Source organism: Eschscholzia californica, unplaced genomic scaffold (genome assembly GCF_041429995.1).
Source record: "Eschscholzia californica isolate CP2 unplaced genomic scaffold, dmEscCali1.0.p SCAF_2, whole genome shotgun sequence".
NCBI lineage: Eukaryota > Viridiplantae > Streptophyta > Magnoliopsida > Ranunculales > Papaveraceae > Eschscholzia > Eschscholzia californica.
In genome coordinates this window covers 52,301,460-52,322,928 of record NW_028238309.1, presented here as the reverse complement: position 1 = coordinate 52,322,928, position 21,469 = coordinate 52,301,460, and the positions used below count along the sequence as shown (strand labels likewise).

The 21,469-nt window shown below is 33.4% G+C and overlaps 1 protein-coding gene across 4 annotated transcripts; it reads right to left on the bottom strand.

Annotated features, from left to right (window-relative positions):
- Positions 1-1,949: 1,949 nt before the first annotated feature.
- LOC147558892 (protein ZINC INDUCED FACILITATOR-LIKE 1-like) lies at positions 1,950-19,004 on the bottom strand. Of its 4 annotated transcripts, none has more exons than XM_086660640.1 (18): positions 18,856-19,004; positions 9,495-9,649; positions 9,175-9,215; positions 8,889-8,949; positions 7,414-7,516; positions 6,913-7,015; positions 6,705-6,758; positions 6,525-6,587; positions 6,362-6,411; positions 6,190-6,265; positions 4,261-4,443; positions 4,000-4,087; positions 3,822-3,907; positions 3,612-3,719; positions 3,476-3,520; positions 3,096-3,184; positions 2,378-2,421; positions 1,950-2,202 (listed from the first exon to the last, which is right to left on the bottom strand). In XM_086660640.1, the coding sequence occupies exons 1-18, from the start codon at positions 18,864-18,866 to the stop codon at positions 2,099-2,101; spliced, it is 1,464 nt and encodes a 487-aa protein (XP_086516766.1). In that variant the 5' UTR covers positions 18,867-19,004; the 3' UTR covers positions 1,950-2,098. The 4 variants fall into 4 exon arrangements, with proteins under 4 accessions (XP_086516766.1, XP_086516767.1, XP_086516768.1 ...); XM_086660641.1 differs by lacking the exon at positions 18,856-19,004 and adding an exon at positions 9,740-10,007; XM_086660642.1 differs by lacking the exon at positions 18,856-19,004 and having other exon boundaries at positions 9,495-9,718.
- Between the last annotated feature and the right edge of the window lie 2,465 nt (positions 19,005-21,469).

The following is a 21,469-nucleotide window of genomic DNA, read 5'->3' as shown; positions in this document are numbered from 1 at the left end:
TTCTTGTTAAAGCCAATCTTGTTAAAGATAATTCCATAAATATCACATTTTTGTTACAGGCATGCAAAGAAAAGAAGAGAATCTTCATTTGATTTGATCTAACGGTTTATTTGATGTCGTTAGGTCAATGACTAAGTTAAATGAAGAGAAGCCACATTCTTCACTAACTGAACCCTTCATCGTCTTCTTCACCATTGTCTCCAATTGAAACCTGTCTGGTTTCGTCTAGAAACCAGTGCTCTGGTGAAGGAGAGGAAATGAAGATAAGCCACATTCTTCTCCAACTGAACCCTTCGTCATCTTCTTCACCATCGTCTCTAATTGAATCTAGTCTGGTCTCGTCTAGAAAGCAGTGCTCCTGCAAAGGGGCCCTCTCCTTCGCTAGAGCTTTAGAGAGAGAGAGAGGGAGAAGAGCGAGAGAGAAGAAGAAAGAAGAGGGAAATATAAGAAGAAAGTAAAAAAATAAAAGTTGGAAGGTCGCTGGAAAATTTGACTGGTCGGTGACCTTCGCCAGAGAAGATGATGAGGTCGCGGGAGAGATGATGCGGAGGAAAGAGGTGATGGAATAGAGGAGAGAGAGAGACGGAGAGATGATGTGTCTTTAATGTTTTTAAAATGAATTCCATTTTGGCCCCATATTGGTTTTAAAAAAGTTGGAATTTTTTAGAATTAATCCATATTTGATTGGGGACAATTTTGAATTTACAAAATCACTTTTATAAGAAGGAAAATTATGGAAACAAAACAATTAATCATTAAAGTTAATTGACGGTGTTAACAAAAATGGGCAAATTTTAAATTTACGAAAATAGGGGGCCAAAACTGAAGTTGGTCACAAAGTAGGGACTCAAAATTAAAATAACTCATTAAGAACTTCCACAAATAACCCTTCCTAAATTTTTGTGGATTTCTACAGATCGTTAAATATATGATAAATCCTAAAGTACCCTTATCTAAGTTATTTTCACCGTCCCACCTTTATTTCTCTTTTCTTTTTTTCTTTTGTTGAAGTTTATTGCTCTTTTTTCTTAAACATCATTTTCCTTTCCAATGGACCTCTATCATCCAAAAATTGTATTGGTAATATTTTTCCTTCGTTTCCCTTCCTAATATATGTCTCTTTTCGTGAAGAATTAACGATACAATAGTCAAGACCCCTCCGCGACCCTTATCTGATACAATGGTCAAGTTTTCTTGGCGAGTTTTATTTAATTAGTACATACGAGCATATGACTGAGCGTTGTTGATAAGGAGGGGTATTTAGGTAATTTTGAAAAGAAGATTATTAGTTGATTCACCTTAGGGTACTACCTATAAAAAATTTAGGGTTTCAATGTTGTCATCCAAGAGCTTGACGAAACTATCTGTCTTTATTACTTGATTTCCAAAATTTGATATTGGAATGAGTTTCATTTTCTTTTGGGTGGACATGGGGATTTGAATGAGCCCGTTAGAAATTATTGAGAATGGTTCAGGTTTGAATCCCAAATGAAGTGGTTCACTTTCTAAAAATGTTAATCGAAAATTGAGGCCAACAACAAGTCGAACGATGATGTGACTGGCTTCGACTGGTCAGGCCATGGGGAGAGAGAAACGACTTGAGCAATTGCAGTCGGCCATATCTCCGTTCGGCCTGTGTTAAACCCAAATTTTCTTGCGATTTTACATTTCTCTCGTTTGTTGGGGTTGTTATTGAGAGGGAATTTCTAGGGTTTCATAGTGTCAATTTCTTTTTTTTCCTAGGGATTCTGATTTCTTTTCAAGGCTACGGGGATTTTAAGCCCAACTGATACAGATGACTGATACAGATGTTGAGCCTTAGAGCATTTCCAATGGAACGCTCTAACAAAGCCTCTAAAAGTCCTAGTTGTCAAAGGTGAATTAAGGTTAAAAGACAACTACTTTTAACCTTATAGTCCAAGGGGATAACCCTATTCAACATTACCAGATTAATAGAGTTGGTGGCTTTTATTCCTGTTACATTATGTTTCCACCCCAATTTCTTATTGTTTGTTATTAGTGATTATTATACCTTCAATACAAAAAGAATCACCCCTATGATCTAATTTTCATTCTTCACCATGAGGCATTTCCTCTCTTATATCAGTCGACGTCTTGGCGGGAGTGCAAGAAATGGTTTGAAGGTCATTGCGAACCCAATTAGCTCAATAACATTGAGGACAAAGAAAACCATCTCAACTCCTGCAAATCAACAACAAAAATGTGAATAACATTTAAGAGATCGGGATTTAGGTTTTAAGATAATAAAGCATGCAAGCAGACGCAGTTCAGTCAATTGTGTGGATAACAGAATGATTTTTACCAACATACAAACGTCATAAATGCAAACTTTGGAATTGAGTAGAAATATACAGACCTGGCAAAAATGAAGCATCTCTTCGGGTTTGTGACCACGAAAATCTGTAAACAATACATGTATAATACATTAGAAACACACATTACTACCATATGAAAATTTGCGATCAAGGAGTAGACAAGTTTATGTATGTTTCATTATAGGGTTAGTTGTCAACTTCATTGGAGGGTACTAAACTACCATTCTGCCTTTTGTACGATGGAGTCGTTGTACTTTATGGAGATTATTGCGTAAAGAATCTTTGACATCGTTTCACAGGGATAACTGCTTGAAGGACAGACACATTTAAGACAAGTCTGGATCACAACAACTGATTCTTGGATGGCTAAAAGCTTAAATTATGTAAATCGTAGAAGAAATAATCGGTTTCTTTAATACCACCAGTAAGACTTGAGATTCAAATCTAAGTAGTTTGGCTCAGGACTCGGGGCTGGCTGGCTGCCTGCTTAGTGACTTGCGGAGACGGATCTAGCAAGGAGCATGAGGGATAGTCGCCCCTCCATGTCCCCAGGTATTCGAAATAATATAGCCTACACTCAGACATCTGTAAACACGGTTAAACTCACTTACCCACCCTGTAAATCAAATTATACGATTTTGTCCTCTATTAGACAACAACGAAAAGTTCGATGTATAGAACAGAAGGAAATGGAAAAAGAATACTGCATTCCCATGGCAAGATTTGAAGAAGAACAACATATAGCAGTGTACTACTTACAGAGCACCTCCCCCTGCTGGACCAATTGCTTTAAAAAGAGACATTGCTGTTACCGAAATCCCGTTCGCAGCTCCTCTTTGGTGTTGAGGCTGTCAATGTATCGAGATCAAAATCACAAATACTTGTTTGTTATTGAATCGGAGCGGAAAAATATAAGGGAGATGCTAGAGTTACAAAGGATTTTTACAAAAGAAAGTTCCCAGCTGATGTGGAGGTTGTGATATTCATCTCTCAACGGCCTAGATTTGGTCAAAGTTTCAAACCACAACCGCCACATCAGCTGGGAACTTTCTTTTGTCAAAATCTTTTGTAACTTTATCATTTCCCAAAATATAATTTGGGAACAAAACTTAACAAACCCGTAAAGATGAGAAAATTACCACTGCATTGTTTTGTAGAATGAATAACCCAGTGATAATCGAAAGCTGTCAAAAGTATTACGAATTGGCATTCTTTTTCATTTTCTCTTTTTAAACTATTGAAATTAGTGGTAGTATTAGTTAAGTTAGTACTTACAGATAAAACATTCTTCAGTACAGATGCACAATTGATTAAAATTGAAAGGCTAAATCCAGATAGATGAGCTATTAAGGGGTAGCTCGCCAGCAATGGTACAGATAAAAGCTGCAAACAGAATCACAATGAAGCGGATGGAAGCATACCGCTGCAGATATAAAAACTCATGTGAACTTACTGTAGATATAAAAAACAGTGTGGAAAGCATACCGCTGCAGTTCGAGATATCGTCATGTACCCAAAGATTCTCTCAACCATTGGGTATAGAAGAAGTTGAAACAGTAAGAGACCACATCCTAATTACAAATTAAAAGTCAGGTACTATCTCAAATATAAATGGAAGTAACTGGTATACACTGAGAAAACAGATGCAATGTTATCTATATACCTGATATTGAAAGTATTTCACCAACATCTTTAGTTGTATAGCTCAAACCCCCTAACTTTCTAGGACTGACAGCCCACAATGAGAAAACCTATCCAAAAATTTCATACTCACTCCATGAATGTCGATATAAAGTTTCGAGTAAATATCATTGAAAAGGCAAGAAGTTTAATTACAGTGACAATTCATACGTATTCCCGATAAACACTCTATGGAAAGAAAAGACAAATGAGATACCAGGAAAGTAGAAGGGAGGACGGGTACCTCTGTATATGCCATATCATGAAGCGAGAAAACACAGTAAACAATAATGGATGAAATTAATGGCCAGTTCTTCAGAAGGCTTTCCTTTGAATCTGACACTGTCCCACCTGCCTCTTCTATAGCTTCGTTCACATCATTCCGATACTGTTCTTCATGTTTTACACTATGTTTGTGCATTGTTTCCTACAACGATATAGCATATAAATGTTTCACAGTAGACCTTTATATAACTTATGTTCATAGAGTATAACCACATGCACCATAGAAATAAAAGAATATAGTTCCGATAAACCATAAAGATCCTTTTAATCAGAGTTACATGTAACCATGTTTACAATAAGGGTTTTAAAAAGATTTGGTGCTATTGAGAGAGTCGATGTAGTGTACTCCCTTACACGATTTAAGTGTGTTTACATTATTTATATTTTATAATCCTTATAACCCAACACACTGGCGCCATAGGAGGCCAAAACATAGCATGGTTCTATGCAAGGAATGAAACTTCCCGAAATTTCACCGAAATTTCGCGAAACGTTTCCTAAAATGAGATTAGGTGCACGAAATAACACTTACAACGATTTCCTGCATAGTTTCCACCGACATGATCGAAATTTCCACCGAAGTTGTTGGAAATATCGAAATTTCCACTGACATGATAGAAATTTCGACTGACATAGTAGAAATCTAGCAAAAAAATCGGAGAAACTAATACTAGAAACATATCCCTTCCTTCGTCTTTTTCATCTTCATTTCTCTTAGATCTCTCTTGATATTTATGTTATGTTTCCCATGGTTTTTAAGTCCATTTGAATGATTTACACCTTGACTTAACTGCCTAAATTGATTTTATCTTAGTAACACCCCTGATATAACTGCGTAATTGACTATACCTTCTCAAACTAACATAGTTTGTTAACTATTAACTATTATCAGTAAGAATGTTATCTTTTGGGTGTTACAACCAAAGAGTTATTCAATTTACCCCCGGAAGTAACTGTGTGATTGTTAATACTCCCTCAAACTAATTGATAATGTTAAACATCATTTTTGTGCTTCATTATGGTTTAATAATCTTGTTATACATAATTGCATCATATTTCTATCATATCTGTAGATTTGTAAGATTTCCACCCTGACCGAAACATTTCTACGAAACGTTTCCACTTTTGAACTGACCGAAATTTCCACCGAAACCGAAATTTCATTCCTTGGTTCTATGAGTTCTCAAACTCCTGAAAACGCTTTTAGGAATCGTCCTTGTCTCATTCTACCTATCGTTTATTCCTTATCCTTACTTCTCTCTTACTTTCGTTATCAAATCTCAAAGGAAAAGCTTATGGCTCACATTTTCAAGATTCAACAAGAGTTACATAACGATTTGTGAGTTGTTAAATCAGTACCTTGTTCCACTTATATTGGATATAGAAAGCTAAATTAAGAGAGTAACGGTCGATACATCTCATGGCATCCTAGTTCCAAGATATAAGTGTGATAATAATTTCAAACATGAACTATTACACCTATACAATTTGGTTATCACCTCTGATAAGGATGACCCAATTGCAGAATTCCCTTTGTTTTTTGGATGAAATTGCATAATTCCCTCAATAAGAAGATCACATGTTAGGATGGGATTGGGACATAAACCTCTGGAGAAAAACCATAGTGATCAGAAGTGTATTTTCAATGATCAAATATCAGAATTTTGTTTTCATTTTAGAGGTTATGTTAGTTTTTGAAGTTATTTTCAATGCTCATGTACTTGGTTTACTTTCATTCTTCTCCCTCGCAATCTATTGATTAGTTCTTTGTTCAAAAAATAAAACATTTGCAGCACTTAGAATCATGAAAGTATAATAGTTCGTAGGCTATGCTCCTAATAATAGTTGTTGTGGAATAAACGAGTATATAAAGGATTAAGAAACATACTGGAAGCCAGTAAGTTGCTACCAATACAACTGCTGCAAATGCCGAAATACATAGGCACGGCAAGAAGTATGGGAATCTGCGATGTTTATGTTTCAGAGCATCATCATATAATAAACTTCGACAAATAAACTGGTGAACTGAGACAAAGAAGAAATATGATGAAATTGCTTACCTATCAAAGAGAGAACCCTTGGGAAATATATTCGGATATTTCTCTGCTGGCTAGGAATAAATTAATTTAGGAAACAGTATTAATACTCTGAATTTTGTTCAAAAATTCAAATTAATAGATATAAAGAAAGAAATACTCTAAAAGAAGAAAAGTATATTCATACCTGAGCAAGGAAACCTCCAAGAGATGGGCCAATAACCAACCCTACTCCCCATGAAGTACTAATCTGAAAAGCAATTTTTCGTGAACAATTTTCAAATGAGATAAGCTGCAGAGTTTTTAAGTGATTAAGCAACTATATCTCTGACAAACAAAAAAAGAAGAAATGTGAAGCTATACTTACCAGTGATTGTCCCAAAGCCTGATATTCGTCTCGGCAAACTTCGCTAGCATATGCCTAGAAACCAATCAAACTAATTAACTCGAAATGTTTATGCAAAACAAACTTGGAGAAAACTAAATGCTAACTGATATTTGTTTTGATAATTCTAATCCCAAATCCTAACTGATATCCATGTAGCTACACAATTGAGCCTTTAGTACCTCAGTACCTTTATTGGGCCAAGAGTTCCATTTAAACATCCAAGAAGAAACCTCGTCGAAATTGCCATCCAATAGTTTGTACTTAGACCAAATAGAATATTGAACACAACCCTGCAACGGAAATAAACAAAGTCATAGATAAAAGATGAGTATGGGTGAAGTCATTTTACTGGCTCAACAAACTTACAACCATTATTCGACAAGATTATATTTCTTTAGACATGTTTTTTCAGTTATTTCATTTGTTGTTTTTGTAAATTAAAAATTTTATTGTGAATAACCACAACCATACAAATGGAACATGTTGTGCAATTGTTTTAAAATTGGAATGACTCAATAAAACTACTGACGCGAGTACATAACCATATCCGCTTAAATAGTTACTTGTTGTAGTACTGTTGTAACTCTGTGGTGCCAATAGTTTTTAGTACTTCTTTTCACATAAAGCAACCAAACTTTGAAAAAATATCGATGAAACTATTAAGTAAATGAACTCCAGGAGTACTTACACTATAATACCACCAAACATGATGACAGGTTTCCGGCCATACCGATCTGCTAAGACTCCCCAAGCTATACCAGTCAGAACTCTTCCAAACATAAATGCCGCGCCTTCAAGAAAAAGGCATTGTTAGCATTTCAATATGAAGGCATTTTAATGAGTCTGGTTCTTGATCAATGTAAGAGAAAGGTAAAAAGTTATAAAACTGTTTATAATCATTACCTATTATCATTGAAAAACGGACGTCGAAACATTTTTCAGTGAAACACGCGAACCAACGAAAAATGGTCAAAACCCCAGTTAAGATAAGCTTACAAAGATAAACTGAATGACAAAATGTTGTTATAACTGATCACCTTTTATTATCATTTTAGTTGGAAAATTAATATATATTCTGGGTCGGCCTAGGCCCAAAGCCACCAAAGCGGGGGCTTTGGGTGGTGTTGTAACTTGTAAGGGCCCCAAAATTTGACTATATATATAAAAAGGAAATGCAAATATATTACATGAAGTACTTCTTGCCTAGTTGGTAAACTACAGCTGAGCCACTCTAAAGGTCTCAAGTCCAATCCACCCCATCTACACTTCTAGTTTTATTTTTTCCTTTCAATGTCTATAATTCATCTACTTGATCTACACTTCTAGTTTGACCTGCATTTATTTAGTGGTCAAGAACAACAAACTTATAAAATGCACCAAACCATTGCTATACCAATGTTGAGGACTCGTATTAGGGTGGGCTACTACAAGGTTGCTTACTTTATAAAATAAAATATAATAGTCTTTCACCCTTGTGATTAAAACTCCTAATATTCCTACACCTATTACACACTTATTTGTTGCTCATCCAACGATTGCTACCATCTCAAATGTGTTATCTTTTTTAGCATAAAACCTACTACTATCCCAACTCAACTCTAAATCTTCCCACTACCATTTAGGAACAAACCTACAAGCTACAACTATTTTTGGTAACTTTCATTGAAGGCATTTGTTTTCTCAACACTGGTGATGGTATGCCCGCCAAGAAATCTCGGCCGGGGTACTTGGACGGGCATACCATCATTTTTGTTTTCTCAATCAGAAAATAAATTTAATAATTATTTTCTATGTACTAAGCTTTTTATTCAGGAGAAGGACAAGTTTTTATAGTAAAATTAGGAAAGAGAACTGGTTAAAAAGTTACAAAAAAGAATTCTTTATTTCTACTTACCAACTTTCTATCATAGGAGCTAACAAAAAGAACACTAAGTATGTGTGTGCAAAATATGACGTTTACTTATTCTAGGCCCTATTTTTGGTTCTAGCTCTGGCTATTATAATATCTATGTGGCAAAGCAAGACTAATCAAATATGGGAAAATTTGTAACATTTTGAATAATTATCGAAAAAAGACCATTATTTTTGTTGTAATGGCAAAACACTATCATTGACGATTATCTTGTCCTGTTGATATAAGGTTTCAAACATAAAACTACTGACCTACATATCCTGCATAGTATCCAATATCTTCCTCCTTTTTTGCAATATGGAAGTCTCTTATCTACAAGAAATGGCGATAAAAACTCTGTTGGAATTTATTTGCAAACACCTAAGACATCGAAAATACCAAAAAGTTGTTCCATGACACTTACAGATTTTCGAAATAGAGTTAACTTCCAAAGGAACTAACTTTTAATATTTCCGATACAAATGCAGGGTAACACTCGGATGAAAAGGAATACTAACGGAAAATAATTTTAAGTGGAGCATAAACGCAAATACGTACCATAAAGTAAAGGAAAGGAAAGAGAGATGATATTGGTAGAGCTGAAATGAAAACCAAAATAGATACAGAGAGGTGTATATCAGTGAAATAGCAAATAATTCAACACCTAACACTTCCATCCTTTCCGGTGTCCCGTATTATATCTTCAAATTCTATCGCATTTTCTAGTTTCAAACAAGCTTGAATTTGAATTTACTCAAACCAAATATACAAATTCATTTGAGAATCCAATTTCTTACAACACCCACAACTATATAGGAAATTGAAAGAGTATATGAAGAAGAAGAATGAGTAACTAACCCAAGATAAAGAGAACTTACCAGAGCTAAGTACTACAATAAATATATAAAACAATAGTTTGTAAGGTGGCCCTTCCTGTGAATCTTTAAGTTGATCAACTTTGCAACCAGGGCAATTTTCATAATATACCCTCTTCTTTAATAACAATGGTTCACTGTTATCCGCCATTAAAATCCTAAACCAAGAAGAAAAATTATCAACCCAAATTAGATGTTTTGTTTATAAACAAACAGAGATCGAATACAAGACAATTTAATGTCCAAACCTTGAAAGAATCCGTTTAAACACTAGTTGAATACAGCCCAAGACATTGGTTTACTTTTATGATGATTTGATTTGATTGATTACGTGGTTTGGGGTAGTAAAGATTAGACAACATTCATTTATTTGTTTGTTCCATTATATTAATTGAAATTTGATGATGCTCAACTACTTTGGAGTAATTAAACAAACAGTTGATGGGCATGTGAGAAGAATAAAGATTGCTCACGAAAATGAAAGAGTGAACGTGTTTCTTTTAGTAAAATATGAACAGAGGAAACCAATTCTGACCTTTTCTCCTTATGTACCTTTTTTTTATTTGAGGAAACCCCAACTAGCATCAAGAAGGTGACTATATTTCCTAAGAGCATCTCCAATGCAAGACTTAATCTTAAAATCCCAAGTGCCACTTAGGACTGTAGAGTTTTTTTTGAGAAAAAACATCTCCAATGCAAAACTCAATCGAGATCTTAGGATGATGTGGAAGCATTAAGTTTTAAGATGTCTCAACTAGAAACTCTATTTTTGAGATCTCTTTTGAGAGTCTTAAGTGTCCTAGTCATCAAATTTAATTTTTAGACCAATAGAAGCCTTTCTTTTTCAACCACTTTTTCCTATTAAATGTATGTGTGACATGTGTATCTATTAGAGTTTTTTAGAGTGTTGCATTGGAGAAGGACTTGAATTAGAGATACTCAAGTTAGCCACATAGAAAAGAGAATCTCAATTGAGACTCAACACATAAGTCAAATAGGGTTTTTTTTTTAAGTTTTGCATTAGAGATGCTCTAATAAAGAAATTATTTTTAGGGTTATTTCCCTAATGACCCCCAACTTTGTGACCAGCTTCCCGCCTAGCCCCCTACTTTACGAGAAATACCCATATGGCCCCCTTCCGTTATAACACTGTTAGTCTCTCTCTTCCATTTCTTTTCTCTATCCTCCAGCATGTTTTCTCTCTCTGCCACCTCGTTAAAACAAGCCCACATCATCGTCTTCACCGACAGGGTCGCCGGCCGGAATTTGTCCGGCCGGCAACCTTCAAACTTTTTTTTTTCTCTCTTCTCTCTCTCTCTCTCTAAACTCCGGCGAAGGGGGTTTCCCTTCGTCGGAGTAGGTCGAAATCGACATTGAACAGATCTGTTCAAGGTCGCGAAATGACCTTGAACAGATCTGTTCAAGGTCGAACTAGGTCGACTTCGACCTACTCCGGCGAAGGAAAATCCCCTTCGTCGGAGTTGAGAGAGAGATGAGAGAATCAAAAAAAAAATTTCTTTTTTTTTAGAGAGAGAGAGAGAAAAAAAAAAAAGTTTGAAGGTCGCCGGCCGGCGACCCTGTTGGTGAAGACGATGATGTGGCTTGTTTTAACGAGGTGGCAGAGAGAGAAAACATGCTGGAGGAGAGAGAAAATAATGGAAGAGAGAGACTAACGGTGTTATAACGGAAGGGGGTCATATGGGTATTTCTCGTAAAGTAGGGGGTCAGGCGGGAAGCTGGTCACAAAGTTGGTGGCCATTAGAGAAGTAAGCCTTATTTTTATGGTGCTTCTATTTTTTTTATTTAAGTCAAAGTGCACCGAATTACAATATTAATAAGTGTTGTTATTCGAATTCTTACAAAAAACGGGCCTATAGCCCAACAACATTGTTTATACCTTAATAACTCAAGTTCAATAAACAATGGAAACCACCTCCTCTAGGAATCGAACCTGTGACATCCAAGATTATGGAGTTTATGTCAACACATTGGACTACTTGGGCAACCAATTGTTGACTCCATCCATTAGACTTGACTTAGGGGACAATGTTGTTTTGAGTCCATCAATTTACTTGTTTGATTTTCGTCTCCTAATTTTCACTTCTTTCTCTCTTCCCTTTTCTCTATCTCCTGCTCGTTCTCTTTTTCTTAATCTCACTTTCTCTCTCTTTTTCCCTCTTGTTTCTCTCTTCTGCCCATCTCTCTCTTTCTCGTTCTTGAAAAAATAGACTGGAGGTTCAAATGACGGAAATGATGTTTTTGCCCCTACACCATTTATACATGCCGCATGCGAATAAAATTTAGGTAGTATGATAGTTATATGTGCTAGAAGAAATATGAATTTCTATAGAGAGGAAAAAAAACCTTAAAAAAGAATATGATCGTTTCGATCAGGAGAGAGACAAGATTTTGTTAAACTATATATCAAAAGAGACTTCCAAAGATTATCAAGGTGATACTAAAAATGGAGAAACGAATTCGTCAAACGAAAAAATAAAACTGGAATGCAACATTTATCGTCAAAAGAAAAAAAACTACAAATGAAGCTTAATTAGATGATGAGATACTCTATTTCTTTCTAAATTCGATTTTTGTCGTGTTGGAAATGACATTACAACCACTACTGATGGATAATTGAAGCGATGCTTATCAAAAGGAAATGGAATAAAGACAAATTTATTTTGGTGCATCCGAATTTATTTCTATAAAAATTATATATTTAGAAATGATTTTTCATTAGCTTTCTAACAAGATCCACTTTCAATACTTTTTTTTCAAAAAAAAAACCCTGAAAAAAACGGCGTTTTTTTTCTTTACGTTTTTTCTGCAAACGTGTTTGCAACAATCTATTATGCAAACCTGTTTGCAACAATCTGTTATGCAAACGTGTTTGCATCAATCTGTTATGCAAATGTGTTTGCATCAATCTGTTATGCAAACGTGTTTGCATCAATCTGTTCTGCAAACGTGTGTGCAATAATCTGTTCTGCAAACGTGTCTGCAACAATCTGTTCTGCAAACGTGTCTGCAACAATCTGTTCTGGGGTTTGAATCAAACTGGGGAGTCATGGGGTTTGAATCAAACTGGGATTTTGTTATATTTAGTGAAATTTAAGGTTCATGGTGGGTATGATTGTATTATCTGATTATGATTTTGATAAAATTGCAGGGTTCTTTCAAATTTTGTATATTTACTTTAGGGTTAAATAAATATGAAGATCTCTTGAAGCTGAAGAATTTGTGAAGATGACGAATGGGGTAAGAAGAAGATTTGATCAGAAGAAGATTGAAATCGAAAAGGATTGGATTCGAAGAAGAATCAAGAAGAATCAAGAAGATGAAGATTCGGGAAGAAGAATGAAAATAAGTCCAAAAAAATTCTGAATTTTAGAAAGAGAAAGTTTTAGTTGGTGAGAGTATTTTAGAAATAGAAAAAATAAAAAATGACCTTAATAGTAATTACTAATATTATTTTAAACTTTGCAAGTTATTAACATAATATTTTGGTAAGTTTTACCTAATAGAAAAAGATCAAGGTTTTTTTATTATTTTGATATTTTTTTGAACCCAAACAACCATTTTCCCTTGTTACAAGTCACTTATTTTAGATTGAGATAGAAAGTTAACATGTGTAAGAATCATGATAAACAAACTAGACGCCACAAAATTGACCTCAAATTAAAGTTTGCAAGTATATAGGTGTTGCAAGTAGGACTTTGTTTTTTAACAAATTTTCGACTAGTTGCATTTAACTTAAAATTTTGGCTCTGCCTAGACATGTGACATATTTAGGTAAAACATATTCAGTAAAAAAATATAAAAGTAAACGAATATTAGAAAATAAAATCACCCATAAAAATATATAAGCATGTTAAGGTAACATATTAGGCTAAACAACTGATTGCTCAATTAGTTGTGCATCTACCTACAACGCCCAAATATCACAGTTCAATTAACGGTGGAAGCAATCCATCATTTATTGACTTGTGTTAATTGAATATCAATGAAGTAAAGACAGAAATAAGAGAAATTTCGTAAAACTGGTAAAGAATATCTAAGTAATGACTTTACAATAAGACTTCATAATCTTTTAAGTTAGAGTCATTGACTGACTATTAATTAGTGTGACCATCACAAACTAAAGAAAATTAACGTGACCATCACAAACTAACAGGAGACTAACTGTCGCTACCATTAGTCGCTTTAGTTGTCATTTTTGTTTTTAACATTTTACAATAAATCCAACTTTATTATTTTTAAGAATTTATGAGCATATAGACCAAAAAAACGCCCCCTAATAGCAGTTTTAATCCATCCCGTAAAGGGTTTAAAAACCAAAATGTTAATCTTAATGGATATCTAGTCCATTTGGATTAATCTAGGGAGAAAACACAAATCCCTAGAATATATAATAAATTTTAATACCTAAACTAACCTTCCTTAAATATAAAAACACATTTATCTTCTAATTCACCAAATATCTTTTTCATTTTTATCTCCCAATTTCTCTCTCCAATCACGTTTCTAAACAAAAAAAAAATCATGATCTTCATTATAAATCTGTAATTGAAACTAAAATAATAGTTCTCTTTCTCTCTCTACATCTTAATCTTCTGGAAATCCTCCATTAAATCAGAAATATTGTTTCATATTCATTAGAGTTGCTGATATCATCTTCTTCATCGTTTCATATTCATTAGAGCTGCTGAAATCATCTTGTTCATAAAAAAATCAAGCTGCTGAAATCATCCTCTTCATCGTTATTCAGGTAAAACACATTATCGAAGTCAATTTTCGTCTGTTTTATAAGTTTTTATATTCTGTTTTAGTTTAGGGTTATTTTGAGAAAGGGCGTACATAAGTACTGGGTTTTGCGAAAGGGTCGTGACCGTTTATTATTTTGCAAAGGGGTCGTGGATTAGGATTGACCAGTTAAGTTTTAACGTCGTTAAGCTTTAACACCGTTAATTCTATCTACATTACATAAAAATTTATGGTTATATTTAAGTAAACTTTATACAGTTTTGACACTAATTCGTAAAAGTAACAAGTAACAAATTAAGACATTCACTATTATTTTTCTAGATTTCTTAGCTACTTCTATTAAGAACTTAGGTAACTTCGAATTTCTTCTAAATTATTAGATCAAACAAAGTGATCCCATTAAAATGGTTGATAAATTGGTCATTTTAGTGCACTAATGTTGTGCCACTACAATGCATTGTAGTCACTTTCAGTGCACTCATCTAAAGGGTTAAACAAGTTCTATCAATCGGCAACACCTCTTCATTGTCCGGTGAAAATCAAAAGTCAGAAGAAATAAAAAGGGAAGAAAATGAACTGAATAAGTTATTTTCTTATAAAACAAATGTGAGATTAGGCAAGTTTTATCAATAGATTTTAGCCATCTATGTAGAGGAATAGCGTCTATCGGATTACTTGAGGTAACACCGTTACATTTACATAACGGCGTTAACTTTTCATCTAATGTGAAGTTAAATCTAACATTTATTTAACGGTCAATCCTAGTCCACGACCCCTTCACAAAATAACAAACAGTCATGTCCCTTTCGCAAAACACGGTACTTATGTACGACCCTTCGCAAAATAACCCTTTAGTTTATTATAACAGATTCTCTCTCTAAAGTTGATCATATATGATTTGAGTAAAAGTTCCAAAGATTTGTTTACTAATTCATTATTTTTCGAATGTTTGATGTTTATTTTCTTTTCTGAATCCTTCAAATCGAGTATGTTATTATTGCAATCAATCATCATATCATATATCTTTAGATTGTTGTTTAAGTTTATGATATTCACATTTGTTCTTCAGATTTCATTTTCAATCCGTACAGATTTATGAAACCGGCGTTTTTCCGTACGGTTCCTCATAACAGAATCTACATTACATGTAGTTTCTGGTAAATTCCCATAATTTATAGTAAATTACTCAAACATCTTCCGTACGATGTTTTTATAACAGAAAACATAATATATGTATTTTGTAAAAAATTATCCATACTTTATCAGGAATATCAAAAACGTTATATTAATGTTCATAAATTGTGAGTAATTTATTGAAAATTACGCGTACTTTAAACCCAAAATCATTTCATTAGTAGAACAACTTCGCTTCACTACCAAATCTCATGTACTTTGAAATAAGTGCACATAAATTATGTATTATTTATTTACCATTACGCGTACTTTTCGCCCAAAACAGTAGCATTGTTAAGCTTACCAAACCACTCAAACCCTTCAAATATTGTTAAAATTTGACAAACATTATACATAATTTACGGAACTTTACATGTAATTTATAATACAATATATGATTTTTTGTTTAACGTATGTGTATTTATGTGTGTAGATTTGATATAACAGATGAAATTTCAAACAGAATCATCAAATCAAAGTAAGTCAACGAAAATAAAATCGGATGGCTGGGAGAAAATATTTACTGAAGTTGGTCAGTTGTTTCCTGGTGGTGCAAAAGCATTTGGATTAGCTCTTCGACATATAGGGTGTGTTTGATATCTCCCATTTCCATTGAAGTAAAAGAATTTCCATGGAAATAGGTATTTCCTCCGTTTGATACGAAGTGTAATTCTATGGCTTTAATTCTCTAGGGAATCTATTTCCATGAAATAGTCCACTTTTAATTCCTTGTTCCCCCCTCGGAATTAATTTCCGTGGATAGTCAAAAATCAAAATAAAAATATTTTAATATATTCGGATACTTGAAACCTAATATTTATCTTCATATATGTTCAAAATGATATTTTTACCCATAAAATTGAGCAAATTAAATTTTTTACTTATACATTGGCAAATGACATTTTTGTCCTTCTTACCAAATACATGTTTACAGAGTTGTCAAAATGACATTTTCGATTTTTATAGCCAAAATTACATTCTTACCCTTTTATAATATCAAATTGACATTTTACCTTTATGTTGTCAAAATGACACTTATACCCTCGTATAATATCAAAATGATATTTTTACACTTAAATTAGTAAAGTGACACTAGGTTAAATAATTTTACAACATAGGGGTAAAAATATCATTATGAAAACATAAGGGTAAAAATGTAATTTAGACAACATAAGGATGAAAATGTAATTTTCGCAAAAGTAAAAATATCATTTAGACTACATAAAGAGTAAATAAAAACTTTTAATTAAATATTATATTCGTAGAAGTTAATTGTCAACCAAATATCAGAGGTCGTAATTCCACGGAATAATAAATGACTACCAAAAGAAAGAACTCTTATTTCCACGAAGTAAATTCCGTGGAAGACTTTCCATGAAACTCTTGTATTTCCATGGATTTGTTTCTCTGATATCAAACACAACCATAGTGTAATTGTTGTGTGTCCTGCTCAAGACTACAAATGGAGAGTACATGGATGGGCACCATTTTTGAACCAGAGAAGATTTTGTATTTTTTTTTTTTGTAACAGAATGTAAACGATGAGTAATGTAAAAGAAATTATTTGTAATTTATTGAACATGACCCACATACGTTTGATAAATTACGTTGTATACAAGAATAATGATGGTTTCCTTGTAAAAAATAACACATAATTTACGTATTTGTTTCATAATTTGTATTCGATGTGTATTTATGTATGAGTAAAAACTAAAACAAATGTTGCTGTAATGTTAACAAAAAAATTTACTATTTCTAAATCTGACAGTTAAGAGAGAGAAAGTGATATAATTGTATATTAATCCCCAAATCACGCTTAATTGATTCAAGAAAATATTCTATTTCCAAATCTGAAAGTTAAGTGAGAGAAAATTGATTTGAATCGAAAAAAATTACTTAGTAAGAGAGAGAAAATTGATTTGGTTTCCAAATATGTAAAGAAAGAGAAAACTGATTTGGTTAAGATTTTTGTTTTGAATCGATTTGGATATAGATTTGCTTTCCAAAACGGTTAGAAGAAAGAGAAAAATTAATTTCGGATTTATACGTTAGCTGCTTTAAATCCCCCAAATCACGCCCACATTAGATGTAGTTTCCAAATTCACCCTGGAAAATTAAAAATCCCGCAATTCTTGTATTAGGGACATGGACGGTAGTTATTTCATAAAGAATGGGTTATTATGTCCATAATGTAAAAAGACTAAATATCTATATTTTGGGAAGATTGGATCATAAACATTTTTTGAACATTATTTTGGTCTATATACCCACGGACCCTTTTTTTAATGTATTTAAAAAAAAATCTATTTTATTATTTAAATGTAAATTTTGAGTTTAATTTTGAATTTGACTTTTTACTTCTTTTTGTTTTTGAGTTTAATTTAGTTATAAAAAAATCATTAGTGTTTCATTTTATTTAATTATTTTATTTTACTTCTATTATTATTTTGTGCTTAGTAATACTCTTCAAGAAAACCAAAAAGACGTCCTAGAGATAGTAAAATGAGTGGATCTCGATAAATTTCATCGCTTATCTGTATTGGGATTAACTAGTAAACAACTAAATGTCGCTGGTTATAACCGTCATCAAAGTCAACAATTAGTCTATGCCCCCTCACTCGAAGCATTATCAAATAGCATGATAATAGCGCTCCAAAGTCATCACTGAGATCTTTCTTTGCCCGTTTTACAAAATATCCCTAGAAATATATGGCTGGCTTTCGACTCATAAACCTTTAGAATTTTTATATGGTCCATCACGATGTATCCTAATAACTCTCGAAGTCTCATATAAAAAAATAGGATTAAAACGCAACAACAATTAATTTAATTGGTGTTCGAGTGTGATTGTGTCGGTTCTTATTTAGGTTTAGGTTAAGATTTTGATACCTTATGAACTAATAACAAGCTCATTGATTTGTATTATGTGAATACGAAGAAGAAGCCACTATGTGACGTATTAACTTAGAACAACTAAAATCTTTTTACCCCAAATTTACATAAGAGAAAAATCAATCTAATAATGAATTGTTAAGAGAAAAAAACAAGAGAAAAATATGTGGAAAAGAGAAGGTTGAGAGAAAGAGAGAATGAGTAATTACCAAAGCAAAACAAAGTGGTAGAGATTTCTTACTAGGATTTGAGCAAAAAGCTTAGATCTATGGCAGTGCTTGAAGATATTGAAACGCCAAAGAAGTTTGAGAACTCTTGTATATATGAGTAATTACCAAGAGAAATCATAGAAGCATCAACAATCCCTTTTATTTTATTAAAGATTCTCATGACAATCATAAACTCTTTCTAGTAAATATTTAATAATTACTCCAATCCCAAATATTTTGCTTATTAGTTAAGAATAGGAACAATTAAGGACTTTTAATAATACATAATAGGAAAAGAAAAAAAACAACAAAAAAAATGGATTTACTGCCAACTCATATCCTTGCGCCATGAGCCATTACCACTGAAATATGATTTCCCCTTTAAAATCTTAATCGCAGAGGATGGGTGAGCTTGCAATTACATTTCCCTTTGATTCATAAATTTCTAAATTTATGGTCATTAACGATCTCAACCAATATCCTATCGATCATAATCAAATTAAATAGTAAATTAAAGTAACGATAACGAAGACTGGCCCAAACAGTTGGGAAGCTTAAAGTGAAGAAAAATTTGTGCCCTTTTCACATTAGTTACAAAAACAAAATTAATTTTTTGTTTTAACAAATAAATTAGTATAGAAATCATAACCAAAAATCATAAACCTGAACTATATAATATATTCGAAGATCTAATTTGACAAAAAACTCCAAAAACCTTATATGACACTTCGAGTTTCTACGATTGAGTTTTGCATTGGAGATGCTATGTTGAAGATCCTTTAATAAATAAATAGAGGACGAATATTTCAAAAGAGAAAATGGGAGTCAACACTTGGTTGCCCAAATGGTTTGTGATGTGACATATACTCCAAAGGTCCCAAAAGAGATGGAAAGTGGAATCATTGGTTATTAAATTTGAAATTATTAGAGTATAAAAAATGTAGTTGAACTTTAGGCCAAATTATTCAGAAAAATAGGTTGAGAGATGTTCCTGATATTGAGGTTAAAACGGCTATTCTTTTACCATGAATGGCTGGACCCCCAAAATGGCTATTCTCAACACACACAAAAAAAAAAAAAAAAAAAAACCTCAATGCGTGGTCTTAACTTTAATGTCAAGTACAGGCTTGGATGGACCATATATTTTTCCATGTGTTTTTTTTATGTTGTTGAACATTGTAATGTCACCTTCACTTTTATGTAGGGGTGAGATTTTGGTCCAGAAACCCGGAATCCGCCCACGACCGTCCGAGTCCGAAGCGTCAGTGACCGTCCGTTGCCCGAATTAGTCTGTACCCGTCCGATCGAAAAAGCTTAAGCGGACGGACGCGGGCATAGGTCCTTACCCGGTGGTCCGACCGAATCCGCCCGCTTATATTGTCCGCCCGACCGAATCCGTCCATACACGTTCATTTATCCTACCCGTTATACCCGCCCGCCTATATGATTGATTTTAAGCCTTTAGATTTGTAGGGTTTAGCTACAACCGTTAGATTTCAAGAGTAAAAATATATAACCCTAGAAATCACCGTTCTTAATCTTATCTTCACTCTCTACTTCTCTAGTCTCTCTTTCCTCCAAAATCTCAATATCTCATCGGTAACCCTTGAACCCACAATACACCGTAGAACCCACAATGCACCGATCGTAATCCATGTAAAGAAGAATAGAACTGATCGTAATCCATGAGTCTCAATGATTATCTTTTAATTTTGTATTCATGTACTTTTTGGAATTGTAAAGTGGGAGTTTTGAACGTTGTATTTAGTTATTAAACAGTTTTAATTTCGGATAATTTTTTTTATTTGTTCATTCGTAACCGGTGCCCGACCGACCGATACCCGGTTTGCCCGACTATCAAAACGGTCACGGACGGGCACTTTGTTAGAGAAAAATCCGAAATGCCCGCCCGTTTTGTCTGAATGGACACTTAAGACTTATGCCCGTTCCGCCCGGACCGGTTGACTTAGTGTTCGTTTCCTGCCCGTCCGAACCGATTCCCACCCCTACTTTTATGTGTTCTTTTTAGGTTATAAAACCTTTCAACACAAATTTGTTGAGACTCCGTTTGATCCGTGTTAAAGTATTTGGTTTGAAAATTGAGTTTTTCTTGATGGAAAAGAAAATGAACTTTTTCACATGTGAAATAATGTTTAAAAGTGTAAAAGGATGTACAGAATAGAATGAACCAAGTGGATTTTATGGTGTGTCTTTAGAATATTAGTCTTGCCATGTTCTTCTCATCCCTAAATTTCATCTTCCCCAAATCAAAATGGAGAGAAAGAGAGTTGTGATGAAACCCTCAAATGCTTTAAGATCTTCCAGAAATAATAATGAATTTGATAGATTAGATGATGAACAATTGAAGTAGAATTTTATGATGATACTTCAAATAAATACAAAATCAGATGATCAGATTACTTTATTGACCACATTTGGAGGTGAATCAAAGATTATATCATCAAATAGAATGATCTATATTTCTAAATAATTTTTCATTAACAGTAAAAGAAGATAATATCATCAACTCAAATAAAGAGAACGTTATCAAATGGGTAAGGCCGTAAGGCCATTGGTTTCTCTCTAAATCGACAAGACTATTTTAAATGGAACCAAACCAAATCGAAGAAAAGATCAAATTGAGATTTCTGAGATATACGGGAGGAGAGAAAAAGAGCGCAAGGTTAAAATGAGGATGGGATATTAGTTTTCGCACCTATTTGGTGGTAAAAGAATTAAATTTATTTTCTTACTTTACTTTCCGATAGGAAATTGACTTTCTCACTCTTTGGCCTTAACAGAAAGCTGAAAATTAATTTGCACAAAAAAACTGATTTTCTCACGTAACAAACATGGTTGTTGGACTTTACTTTTTTGGAATTGACAACCGACATCAGTGGCAAACCTATAAATATGTCTTAATGACGATTTTCAATTTCG

What these genes read in the sequence shown, in the direction of transcription:
- LOC147558892 (XM_086660640.1), bottom strand. An exon ending in TTCCTTTCCTTTACTTTATG is followed by an intron (nt 8,950 to 9,174) that starts GTACGTATTTGC and finishes CATTTCTTGTAG; the next exon opens with ATAAGAGACTTCCATATTGC. An exon ending in AGATGCTTCATTTTTGCCAG is followed by an intron (nt 2,203 to 2,377) that starts GTCTGTATATTT and finishes GTTGATTTGCAG; the next exon opens with GAGTTGAGATGGTTTTCTTT.